The sequence below is a fragment of the Hypomesus nipponensis genome, chromosome 14 (assembly GCF_054491055.1).
Source record: "Hypomesus nipponensis isolate SF chromosome 14, ASM5449105v1, whole genome shotgun sequence".
Classification (NCBI taxonomy): Eukaryota; Metazoa; Chordata; class Actinopteri; order Osmeriformes; family Osmeridae; genus Hypomesus; species Hypomesus nipponensis.
This window is the reverse complement of record NC_140374.1, coordinates 2,427,501-2,440,682: the sequence shown is the minus strand read 5'-3', so window position 1 is coordinate 2,440,682 and position 13,182 is coordinate 2,427,501. Positions and strand designations below refer to the sequence as shown.

General features: G+C 52.1%; 1 protein-coding gene across 2 annotated transcripts in view; it reads left to right on the top strand.

The window, feature by feature from the left end:
• Window positions 1-745: 745 nt before the first annotated feature.
• Window positions 746-13,182, top strand: part of LOC146258152 (DENN domain-containing protein 2A) — a 35,815-nt gene continuing 23,378 nt past the window's right edge. Inside the window, exon 1 of one of the 2 annotated variants that reach the window (XM_084672309.1) lies at window positions 746-1,133. Coding sequence is in view for 1 of the 2 variants with exons in the window: in XM_084672308.1 (XP_084528434.1) it covers window positions 6,474-6,475 (2 nt within the window). In the remaining variant the exon portion in view is untranslated. Of the gene's footprint in view, window positions 1,134-6,457; window positions 6,476-13,182 lie in introns of those variants that run through there. The other variant, XM_084672308.1, reaches the window with a different exon arrangement.

The window sequence follows — 13,182 nt, the reverse complement described above, 5'->3', positions numbered from 1 at the left end:
TCTTCATCTATTTTGCGTCTGTGTTTCCAGAAGCCTTGGGGGCCTCTGTTCCTGTCTCCAGCCTGATATCACCAAGCCAGTGGATATCTGCCCATCTCCTGGTCCCACAAAGGCCTCACCAGAGACACACACTGACTTGTGACTACTAGAATTCAACCAAGACATGACCAATCCGTGTCTGGTCAAGCAAGTCCAACAGGGGGGAGGGGAGGGGGAGGGGGAGGGGAGGGGGAGGGGGGGTTGACCACTGTACCACAAAACCCCATCCCAGAGCTCATGCGATCCCCGCTCCGTCATTGGCCAATCTGTCGTTGACCAGTCTGCCATTGGCCAGTGTGGGTTAATCAGCAAACCCGGGAGATAACGTGGAGGGGCAGGAAAGGATGGCTCCCTCCGGGACTGTGAGAGAAACCCCTCACGGAGCTTTTAAATTGGCTCCCATAGGAGGCCGTTATTTATGTATTCAGTTACGCTCAGCTCTTCCTGCTCACAGTCCCCTTTCAGCAGGACACTCGGTCTCCCCAGCAACCAGGGCTCCAATCAGCCGGCCAGCTGCAGATTAGTTCAGCAGTAGGAGGAGGGTGGGTTGGGAGGGGGGGGGGGGGGGTGACTCTGGTGGGGGAGAGAGGGAGGGAGACGGGGAAGGAGGAGGCAAGAGGGAGGGATAGAGAGAGAGAGGGAAAGAGGAAGGGGGGGTCATGAGAGGAGGAGGGGTGGGAAAAAGTTTCAGAAGGAAGGAGAGGGAGAGAGAGAGAGGATAGAGTGAGGCAACGTCATCGAAAGAGAGTCCGGTCTGAGAGTTGAGTGAGTGAGTGTGAAAAGAGAAGAAGGAGCGAATAACAGACAGAAAAGAACAGCCTGGAGGGCTGAGAAAGGGAGAGGACTTGCCCCGACGATTCCCTTTCTCAACCCTTTTGTGGAGGAGGAAGAGGAGGCAGGGGCTGCAACGAGAGGGAGAGCTCAGAAGCAGGGGTAGCAGAGCTGCACACACCGCAGAGCGCGGAGAGGAAAAAGACAAATTGCTCCAAAAGGAAATCATGCGAATGGATGCTGCTTCCTTGCCCAGTGTCAGATTTCACAAAATGAGAGGCCACTGCAAGATCACTTCTACAGGGCTCAACCAGCTGAGGAAGGTGAGCTCGTGTGTGTGTGTGTGTGGTGAGAAAGAGAGAGAGAGAGTTTCTCATGCATACTAACAGGGTATTGAGGTATCCTGGTAGAAGTTTTTCTTTTGGCAGTTCTGTTCTGTATGCGTGTGTGTGTGTGTGTGTGTGTGAAAAGGAGAGAAAGATAGTTTCTCATGTCAACTAACAGAAGGAGTTATATAAGGCATTTTGGTAGAAGTATGTCTTTTCGCAATTCTGTGTTTGTGTTTGTGTGTGCGCGCGCATGTGTGTGCGTGTGTGTGTTTGTGTTGGAGGTGCTTGTGCCTGTCTGTGCCCTCCACATCAGAGAAGCCCTCTGTTTGTCTGAGCAACATCATAATCTGCTCTGGCTCCAGCCAAAGTGTGTTTGAATGCCGTCCCAGAATACCTGCCAGCGTTAGATACGGTAAACCTGCTTAACAACCATGCAATGGCTGTCAGGCCCTATTGTTTTGTGTGACCGAAGAGGTGACCGAAGCATAGGATAGTTTGAAGAGCAGAAAGATAAGATTGCGAAAGACTAGAGGGTGAAACGGTTGCATACCACTGCAGGCCCATAGGAGAGAGGATTGGATAAGTGGTAAAGTGAGGTGAGGGGTTCTTTCTTGTGTTTGAACAATGGGATCTTTTCATCCAGTTCCCCTGGACAGGCTAGCTAGCCTTTCTGCTTCATGAGACACAGAACGCACCTCCTAGTACTGGCAGGAGGACCTTGCCGTTTTTATTAGCCTTGTGAAGGTCATCTGTGGGTGAAATGTGTGTGTGTGTGTGTGTGTATTCGGCGAACAATCCCAATGACCATGACAAGAAACAAAGGATACTCTGTATCTTCAACAGGTCACCGGGAACCCATCCTTAGTTCTTGCAGGAAGACATTTTAAAGATGCTTATCTATCTTTTTTTGATTCAATTACACAGCTTCCTCTAAGTGTTCAGTACTTTTGCTCTGCTTATCTAATTTGCCGTTAAGAGTCAGCAGGAACGCAATGTTTTCATGGACCTCCATCTTGCATCGTGTGTTCCTTTACTTCCAGACAAAGTTCACATTCACATGAAGCTTCAGTAGACACGACTGAGTTCCATCTCAAATGAGTCAACATCTGTCCACAAAGTACTGGGACTGTATGAAACATTAACACTGAGGATGCCTTCAGAACTCAACAGAGGGTTTACAAAGTGTGATGTGTGTGTGTGTTTGTGGGCCCATAAAAAGGGCACTAAGGAGAAACCATGGTCCTGTGTGTGTGTGTGTGTGTGTGTGTGCCACTATTATCGGACAGAGCGTTCTGTTTAATGGAGGAGCTGTTTACGTTCTCTGGAGGGGCTGGTGGGTGATCTGAACTGTTCCATGAGAGTGTGTCTGTTCTGCCAAACATGTGTTCAAACACACAAACACAAACTTGTGACACTACTGTCATACTCATCCACTGTATTAATACTTGTGTGTTACAAGTTGTAACACACAAACACTTACGTACACACTCTCTCACTCACACACACACACACGCACGCACACACACACACACACACACACACACACACACACACACACACAAAGACACACGTAAACACCCCACACTCGTGCAGTCCTAAATCCCAGTAGGTTTGAATGACGATGAAGGGTTTCTCAACATGCACAGCGGAAATGTTTTGAGAGAAAAAAACATTAATGAGAAAAAGCTCAAAGGCCAGATGTCATTGTTGAATGTCCGCTTGTTGAACGTCAGCTTGTTGAGCACATCTGAGGGCAAGTGAGCGACACTGGGACTCCTGCAGCACCAGCAGACACATCAGAGTTGGACCATTCAGGAAAAGGAAATAACTGGAAAGAAGATCTATGCACTGGGATGTAGTTATAGTAATGGCCGGTCCACCATGTGTGGTGTGGTGTGGTGTGGTGTGGTGTGGTGTGTGTGTGTGTGTGTGTGTGTGTGTGTGTGTGTGTGTGTGGGTGTGTGAATGCTTTCCTACTTGTGTGTGCTGTAGTGAGGCTAACATCTGTCACTCTCAGACTCTATTGTCTTAGGCTTACATGACAGCAGGCGTTTAAGTACCCCACCCCCTACCCCTCCCTCCACCCTTCCACCCCCTACCCCTGCCTCCACCCCCTCACCCCCCTACTCCACCCCCACCCCCGACCCTCTGACAGGAAGCAGATTTGGACAGGCACAGTTCAGGGCACTCCCATGACACCGAGGACCCCTCTAGGCCCCGCCTCATGCCTCATGGCCGAGCTCCCGCTGTTGCCACGGCGATGGCATCAGAATGCGTCCGGCCTGGGTCGGTTGGGAATTCCTTACCCCCTACTGGGATGGAGCAGGAGGGGGGTGAGTGTTGGGGGTGGGGTTGTCGTAGTAACCCATACATGTCTGCTGTCATGTAGGCCTAAGACAATATAGTGCAGTCATTGTCAAAGGCAGTCTGCACCCAGTGAGATACATGTGCACACACACAAATATACTTGTCTGTCTGTCTGTCTGTCTGTCTGAACCCTTTGGACAAAGTGCTGTTTACTCTGACTGTCTGTCTACGTAGCTGTTGGTCTGTCTGCCTGTCAGTTCATTTGTCTGCCTACCTGTCTGTCTGGCTTGCTAGCAGTTTGACTGGCTGCCTACCTGTCTGTCTGGCTTGCTAGCAGTCTGACTGGCTGCCTACCTGTCTGTCTGGCTTGCTAGCAGTCTGACTGGCTGCCTGTCTGTCTGTCTGGCTTACTAGCAGTCTGACTGGCTGCCTGTCTGTCTGTCTGGCTTGCTAGCAGTCTGACTGGCTGCCTGTCTGTCTGTCTGGCTTGCTAGCAGTCTGACTGGCTGCCTACCTGTCTGTCTGTCTGTCTTGCTAGCAGTCTGACTGGCTGCCTACCTGTGTCTGGCTTGCTAGCAGTCTGACTGGCTGCCTACCTATCTGTCTGTCTTGCTAGCAGTCTGACTGTCTGTCTGTCTGTCTGTCTGTCTGTCTGTCTGTCTGTCTCGCTAGCAGTCTGACTGGCTGCCTACCTGTCTGTCTGGCTTGCTAGCAGTCTGACTGGCTGCCTACCTATCTGTCTGTCTTGCTAGCAGTCTGACTGGCTGCCTACCTATCTGTCTGTCTTGCTAGCAGTCTGACTGGCTGTCTGTCTGTCTTTCTTGCTAGCAGTCTGACTGGCTGCCTACCTGTCTGTCTGGCTTGCTAGCAGTCTGACTGGCTGCCTACCTGTCTGTCTGGCTTGCTAGCAGTCTGACTGGCTGCCTTCCTATCTGTCTGGCTTGCTAGCAGTCTGACTGGCTGTCTGTCTGTATGTCTTGCTAGCAGTCTGACTGGCTGCCTACCTATCTGTCTGTCTTGCTAGCAGTCTGACTGGCTGTCTGTCTGTCTGTCTGTCTCGCTAGCAGTCTGACTGGCTGCCTACCTGTCTGTCTGGCTTGCTAGCAGTCTGACTGGCTGCCTACCCGTCTGTCTGTCTTGCTAGCAGTCTGACTGGCTGCCTACCTATCTGTCTGTCTTGCTAGCAGTCTGACTGGCTGCCTACCTATCTGTCTGTCTTGCTAGCAGTCTGACTGGCTGCCTACCTATCTGTCTGTCTTGCTAGCAGTCTGACTGGCTGCCTACCTATCTGTCTGTCTTGCTAGCAGTCTGACTGGCTGCCTACCTATCTGTCTGTCTTGCTAGCAGTCTGACTGGCTGCCTACCTATCTGTCTGTCTTGCTAGCAGTCTGACTGGCTGCCTACCTATCTGTCTGTCTTGCTAGCAGTCTGACTGGCTGCCTACCTATCTGTCTGTCTTGCTAGCAGTCTGACTGGCTGCCTACCTATCTGTCTGTCTTGCTAGCAGTCTGACTGGCTGCCTACCTACCTGTCTGTCTTGCTAGCAGTCTGACTGGCTGCCTACCTATCTGTCTGTCTTGCTAGCAGTCTGACTGGCTGCCTACCTATCTGTCTGTCTTGCTAGCAGTCTGACTGGCTGCCTACCTATCTGTCTGTCTTGCTAGCAGTCTGACTGGCTGCCTACCTATCTGTCTGTCTTGCTAGCAGTCTGACTGGCTGCCTACCTATCTGTCTGTCTTGCTAGCAGTCTGACTGGCTGCCTACCTATCTGTCTGTCTTGCTAGCAGTCTGACTGGCTGCCTACCTATCTGTCTGTCTTGCTAGCAGTCTGACTGGCTGCCTACCTATCTGTCTGTCTTGCTAGCAGTCTGACTGGCTGCCTACCTACCTGTCTGTCTTGCTAGCAGTCTGACTGGCTGCCTACCTATCTGTCTGTCTTGCTAGCAGTCTGACTGGCTGCCTACCTATCTGTCTGTCTTGCTAGCAGTCTGACTGGCTGCCTACCTATCTGTCTGTCTTGCTAGCAGTCTGACTGGCTGCCTACCTATCTGTCTGTCTTGCTAGCAGTCTGACTGGCTGCCTACCTATCTGTCTGTCTTGCTAGCAGTCTGACTGGCTGCCTACCTATCTGTCTGGCTTGCTAGCAGTCTGACTGGCTGCCTACCTGTCTGTCCCTATTGTGATCCCCCTGACTGGAGCAGTAGAGTTCTACACCCCTCTGTCTCATCTGGGTCTCCAGTGCTCTGTCCTGCCCCAGACCAGACCTGGTCTCCAGTGCTCTGTCCTGCCCCAGACCAGACCTGGTCTCCAGTGCTCTGTCCTGCCCCAGACCAGACCTGGTCTCCAGTGCTCTGTTCTGCCCCAGACCAGACCTGGTCTCCAGTGCTCTGTCCTGCCCCAGACCAGACCTGGTCTCCAGTGCTCTGTCCTGCCCCAGACCAGACCTGGTCTCCAGTGCTCTGTCCTGCCCCAGACCAGACCTGGTCTCCAGTGCTCTGTCCTGCCCCAGACCAGACCTGGTCTCCAGTGCTCTGTTCTGCCCCAGACCAGACCTGGTCTCCAGTGCTCTGTTCTGCCCCAGACCAGACCTGGTCTCCAGTGCTCTGTTCTGCCCCAGACCAGACCTGGTCTCCAGTGCTCTGTTCTGCCCCAGACCAGACCTGGTCTCCAGTGCTCTGTTCTGCCCCAGACCAGACCTGGTCTCCAGTGCTCTGTTCTGCCCCGGTCCCTAGGTGTACTGTACTCTCCCCTGCCCCAGACTCAGGGCCGGTCCCTGGGTGTACTGGGCTCGGTATCTGCCTGCTCCGCTGGGCTGTGCAGCCCAGACTCCGGAAGAGCCCTTTCCCAAGATCTCCCCTCGCTCCCCGGGGAACGGCAGGGAGAATCATAAAAATGTATTCTGCTTTGGGTCGGCTAGCAGCGTGGCTGGGCCGGAGGCCTCTGGTGGGAACCACTCCGACCGGAACCCCAGAAATGTGAAGGAAAACAGGAAGTGAAAAACGTACGTTTCAGCAGGACTGGGAGAGAATGTGAGTTTATCACGTACATATCACATCGTGGGGGTTTTTTTATGTTGAAGAAAGAGAGGTAGAGGTAGAGGTAGAGGTAGAGGGAGAGGGAGAGGGAGAGGGAGAGAGACCCTGGCCTCATCCTACATGATACACGTGCTTGGCCTGGGAGCCCCAGGGCAGATCCCTTATACACAACATTAGCGTTATTTTACGTTGTATAAGGCATTGTATATGTAACGATCGAACACAATTCATTTAAAAGAATTTCAGCTTAAAACCCAGGAAGTTGTTGAAAATGGCCAGAGCTTATTTCCTTACTTTGAAAGTGCTCTACGGTGTGATGTCAGGATGGAGCAATGATGACTATTTCCCTGGATCATGTCTCTCGGGTGGAGGTCTAAACAAGGCGACCTTTGACCTCTGTGTGTAATACACTGTTCATCCTCTCCTCTCATATTTAGGGACAAAGTGAAACAACTAACCGTGTCGGAGTGTGTGTGAACGTGTGCGTGCTCTTGCAGGCGTACAGTATCTACATCCCTGCAGCTGTGTGTGTGTGTGTCTGTGTGTGTGTGCGCCTTCTGCTGTCTCCGCGTGTGGTGACACAAACACGCTACGCTCCGGTGGGAATGGGTTTTCCCAGACTTGTGTTCTGAGAAGCAGCGAGTGAAGGTGGAGCTGTGTGGACCGTGTGGAGAGCTCCAGCTGTGAGCCTGGCTGCTGAGGGCCCTGGGCAGGGCAGCCGGGCGGGGGAGCCGGGCGGGGGAGCCGGGCGGGGGAGCCGGGCAGGGGAGCCGGGCGGGGGAGCCGGGTGGGGGAGCCGGGCAGGGGAGCCAGCACAGTAATTGTTAGCAGACTGGAATGAGGGGAGACCTGGTTGTGTCTCTCGGTCGGGGGGGGAGGGGCTGACAGGCTTGGGGGGGGGGGGAGTTAGTGGGAAGATCCCCCTCCCACGAGTGGAGGTGAAATGTGATCTCTTTCTCTTTCTTCCAGAAGAAGCGATGGATGGACTGTTTTCTCTTCATCCTTGGCCTGATTCACTTTATTCCTATATCAGTACAAGCGAAGGGGAAGATTAGATGCGGTCAAAATGCCACAAACATCAGTCAGTCATTATCTTGTCCCCTCAGCCCTGTCTGTCTTCCCCTCAGCCCTGGCTGTCTTCCCCTCAGCCCTGTCTGTCTTCCCCTCAGCCCTGTCTGTCTTCCCCTCAGCCCTGTCTGTCTTCCCCTCAGCCCTGTCTGTCTTCCCCTCAGCCCTGTCTGTCTTCCCCTCAGCCCTGTCTGTCTTCCCCTCAGCCCTGGCTGTCTTCCCCTCAGCCCTGGCTGTCTTCCCCTCAGCCCTGGCTGTCTTCCCCTCAGCCCTGGCTGTCTGTCTTCCCCTCAGCCCTGGCTGTCTTCCCCTCAGCCCTGGCTGTCTTCCCCTCAGCCCTGTCTGTCTTCCCCTCAGCCCTGGCTGTCTGTCTTCCCCTCAGCCCTGGCTGTCTTCCCCTCAGCCCTGGCTGTCTTCCCCTCAGCCCTGTCTGTCTTCCCCTCAGCTCTGGCTGTCTGTCTTCCCCTCAGCCCTGGCTGTCTTCCCCTCAGCCCTGGCTGTCTGTCTTCCCCTCAGCCCTGTCTGTCTTCCCCTCAGCCCTGTCTGTCTTCCCCTCAGCCCTGTCTGTCTTCCCCTCAGCCCTGGCTGTCTTCCCCTCAGCCCTGGCTGTCTGTCTTCCCCTCAGCCCTGGCTGTCTTCCCCTCAGCCCTGGCTGTCTTCCTCTCAGCCCTGTCTGTCTTCCCCTCAGCTCTGGCTGTCTGTCTTCCCCTCAGCTCTGGCTGTCTGTCTTCCCCTCAGCCCTGGCTGTCTTCCCCTCAGCCCTGGCTGTCTTCCCCTCAGCCCTGGCTGTCTGTCTTCCCCTCAGCCCTGGCTGTCTTCCCCTCAGCCCTGTCTGTCTTCCCCTCAGCCCTGTCTGTCTTCCCTCCCTTCAGCCCTGGCTGTCTGTCTTCCTCTCAGCCCTGGCTGTCTGTCTTCCCCTCAGCCCTGGCTGTCTTCCCCTCAGCCCTGGCTGTCTTCCCCTCAGCCCTGGCTGTCTGTCTTCCCCTCAGCCCTGGCTGTCTTCCCCTCAGCCCTGTCTGTCTTCCCCTCAGCCCTGTCTGTCTTCCCTCCCTTCAGCCCTGGCTGTCTGTCTTCCTCTCAGCCCTGGCTGTCTTCCTCTCAGCCCTGGTTGTCTTCCTCTCAGCCCTGGCTGTCTGTCTTCCTCTCAGCCCTGGCTGTCCGTCTGTCTGCCCCTCACAGTCCTGTCTCTGGAAAAGCTTATCGCTACATCCTCTTTAGTGTGTCGTAAGCCCGCTAGCTGCACCATTTGCAGAGTCAGTGGATTGTGGAAAAGGTGCCCACCGTCTCCAGAGGAGACTCACCTCTGTCAGCCCCTCCCCCCCCTCGTGTTTACAAAGGCCTGTGGATGACGAGCTTTGTCTTTTCATTTGGGAGCCATTAACAGGTGGGTGGAGATAGAAAAAAAAAAGTTTTTATTTTTCACCCGTGTTTCTGTCAGTTTCCACTTTCTTCGAACTTTTTGGATGTGCCAGTAGTCCATCCCAGAGGAATGGTCCTGTCAACAGAGCTATTTGGGTTTGCTGTGTGAAAAACCGCTGGCCAATGGCTTGCTAGCATGACTCTTGGGCACAATGACTGGAGGGGGCACAGGAAGTACACCCCAATCCCACATCTTGTTGGTGTCATCCCACTTCCTGCTTGTCTTTTAGACTGTCTGTTCTCAAAAAAACGGAAAACAAACCTGTAAATAACTGGCAACTTGTTTCACCAGAACAGTGGTGGTTGTTGAAATGATGTGGTCATGCTAGTTCACCATAATTGTATCCTTCATGGCTGCTGTTGCATTTAAGGGTTTTGTAGAATTTCATTGGGTAGACAGTCAACACCCTTGTCTTCAATTTCTTTCATTTGTATACAAAATTCACAATAACAAGAAATGCTATATTTGGGTGTTAGAAATATGACAATGCAAGTTGGGGTTAAATTTAGAATGGAGTGATAAGAAAAAATAACATTCAGAGGGAAATTAATTGTTTGTGATATCTCCGTCAGTTCCTGTCTCATGTTACACTCTCTTTTGTTGCTGTCTCACGTCCATCCTTTCCCAAAGACCAACAATGGAGGGGGGAGGAAGGGAGGGAAAGGAGAGAGAGAGTTGGAGGATGCATACCAACCTTTGGGGAATCCTGCTGGGGTCTGTGCAAGACTGAGTAGCGAGTTGGTCTGTCTTTGTGTGTGTGTGTGTCTGTGTGTGTGTGTGACTGTGTGACTGTGTGTGCACCCCACATTCTGTTGTGCTTCCTGAGAGGGGTGTTTACTACATGCAATGATGAGACGCAGAGATCTTCACAGACCAAAGACAGTAGCCTGACAGAGCGGAGACGACAGGAAGAGTCAGGGCTGGAAGATGGAGAGGAGTGATGGCTGAGTGCACACAAGGAGACACACACACACAGGCACAGGCACACACAGACACACACAAACGGCATGCTTGGCATCTATCCAAGCTATGGAATCAGCTTGGGAACGAGGCAAAGAGAGAGAGAGAGAGAGAGAGAGAGAGAGAGAGAGAGAGAGAGAGAGAGAGAGAGAGAGAGAGAGAGAGAGAGAGAGAGAGAGAGAGAGAGAGAGAGAGAGAGAGAGAGAGAGAGAGAGAGAGAGAGAGAGAGAGAGAGAGAGAGAGAGAGAGAGAGAGAGAGAGAGAGAGAGAGAGAGAGAGAGAGAGAGAGAGAGAGAGAGAGAGAGAGAGAGAGAGAGAGAGAGAGAGAGAGAGAGAGAGAGAGAGAGAGAGACTTTTGACTTTTGACTTTTGACTTTTGACTTTTGACTTTTGACTTTTGACTTTTGACTTTTGACTTTTGACTTTTAAAGATACCTTTATTGGGCAGTTAGAACTACCAGCCAACCAAGCCGTCTCACCACACCAAACCCTTCATATCAAGACAAAACCCCTTCACTTACAACTTCCACACTATATTAGTTCCTCATCAAACCAAAAACCACCCCCCCCCCAAAAGAAACCCCCCCCCCCAAACCCAAAAATACAATAAATACAAACCCCCTATTCACAGCTTTAACTCTAGACCCCCCTCCCCATCCACAGCGCACAAAACACCCCTCACCCCCCACACATCGACAAACTCCTCCATTTTCCCCACCAACTTGTAATACGAAAACTCAATTCTCAACCTTGCCGTGACCAGCCCCAGCAACACTGCTCTCGCATCAACCGACCCCACTCCCAAACGCCTACTCTTCCTCGTCTTCCATATAGCGAGCTTGGCCTGCCCAAAAAGGAAAGATGTGAGGCATACTCTCCTCTTCTCTGGAACTGAGTACCTGGGTCCCCCTATAAACAACAGCCATGAAAACACCCACCCAAGCCTCCTACACCAGTCCTCCAGCACCTGAAACAGGCTCTGTAACCTGGAACACTGACTAAAGAGATGCCTAACATCCTCATCCTGACCACAACACAGACATTCCCTCCCCACTGGTGGATCAAGGTGTGCCACGTATCTGTTCGTTGCCCCGTGGATAATCCTCCACTGCAGATCAGCTGCACGCTTCTCTGTGGGAGGCTTGTACAGGGTGCGCCAGCATCCTATCAGGGGTGAGTCGGTTCCTGAGACCATAGTCCACTTAGAGGGCCTAACCTCCACCAGTGCTCTCTGATGCCGCACTTTGACAGCCATCATGTAGAAAGCCTTCCTGTTTACTTGCTCCAGGGTCCCACACCCGGTCACCCCGAAAGAAAGGATAGATTTTCCAGGGTCCTGCTCCGACTGAACGTCCCTCCGCGCCGTCACAGTGATGGGTGGAAAACCCCCCTCATCCTCCACCAGTCCATGATCCAGCTGCACTGCGTCCTGTAGAAACTGCGCGTACGATCTGGGTAGGGCCCGCCGAACTCCTTCCTCCCGTAGCCGCTGCTATATCCGCCACTGATCGCACTGAGAGAGAGAGAGAGAGAGAGAGAGAGAGAGAGAGACAGAGAGAGACAGAGAGAGACAGAGAGAGACAGAGAGAGAGGGGGGGGGGAGAGAGAGGATAGGATCCAGTATAGTTTCTCCAGGGAGAAAGAAAGAGAGAGAGAGAGAGAGAGAGAGAGAGAGAACCACTGACGGGTGAGCCCAGATCAGATTCCACTGTTTATTTACTTACTCTCCTCTATATGGCCTTCTTCAACTCTTTCAACCCATCTTTCTCTACTGGAGCTCTCTCTCTCTTCTCCCTCTCTCTTCTCCCTCTCTTCTCTCTCTCTTCTCCCTCTCTTGTCTCTCCTCCTCCCTCTGTCCTCCCTCTCTTCTCTCCTCTCCCTCTCTACTCTTTCTCCTCCTCCCTCTCTTTCCTCTCTCCTCCCTCTCTTCTCTCCTCTCCCTCTCTTCTCTCCTCTCCCTCTCTTCTCTCTCCTCCTCCCTCTCTACTCTTTCTCTTCTCCCTCTCTTCTCTCTCCTCCTCCCTCTGTCCTCCCTCTCTTCTCTCTCTCCTCCCTCTCTTCTCTCTCTCCTCCTCCCTCTCTTCCCTCTCTCCTCCCTCTCTTCCCTCTCTCTCCTCCCTCTCTTCTCTCTCTCCTCCTCCCTCTCTTCCCTCTCTCCTCCCTCTCTTCCCTCTCTCCTCCTCCCTCTCTTCTCTCTCTCCTCCCTCTCTTCTCTCTCTCCTCCTCCCTCTCTTTCCTCTCTCCTCCCTCTCTTCTCTTCTCTCCTCTCCCTCTCTTCTCTTTCTCCTCTCCCTCTCTTCTCTCTCTCCTCTCACTCTCTTCTCTCTCTCCTCCTCCCTCTCTTCTCTCGTTCATCCCCCTCTCGGTTCCCCCAGCAACAGAATCTCTGCCAGACCCAGGTGAAGCTGAGAGGTCAAGACTAGTCAACCGATCAATCGCCCTTCCCATTAATAAGGCAGATTCAATTACATTTTGAGGAAATCGCCATCAGCCGATGTTGTTGCTCCTCCTTGTTTCATCAGGGCACAAGTTAGTCAGCGCTGTTACTGTTAACATTACCTGAGAGAGAAGGTAGGACTTCAGCTTTCAGAACTCAATATATTTTACTGATCACGCTCAATAACATCTACAACATTTACAGTCTGCATAATTAGAAGAAGCGTATCATACACACATTAAGCATTTGTAAATAATCAGGTAATAGTTTCACATAAGTTGAATCATATCATCATGGAGAACACATCCCACACCAGAGATGACATCTAACAGCTGAGATTGTGTGGTGACGTTAGAGAGACTCCCAGGTGACTCCCAGTGCTGTCCCCCAGCCAGGAGAACACACAGCAGCCCCAGAAACACTGCTGCTTTATAGAGACCCCTCGGAAACCGTGGACACTCATAGTTAGATGTGTGTCTGTAGACAGTATTTCTGTATCTGAGAATACGTTTGTTGTTTGAATATCTTTGTGTGTCTGGCATCCAGTACTGAATTGCTCCCATGATTGAAAGTCCATACACATCAACATGTTGATGTCTAAGGTAGACATTGCAATTTCTAAAACCCTACCATATCTGAAGACTATATACACACTTTTCAGAGTGTTTTTGTTTATTTAATCCCGATAATTAATAACGAACAATGAGATCAATCTTTGACTACTGTGGAGACATTTCCAGATGGACATTTTTATTCAACCTTATAGTGGTTCAACCTTAACCGAGACGGGACATTTTCTGAAACATCCTCTAAATG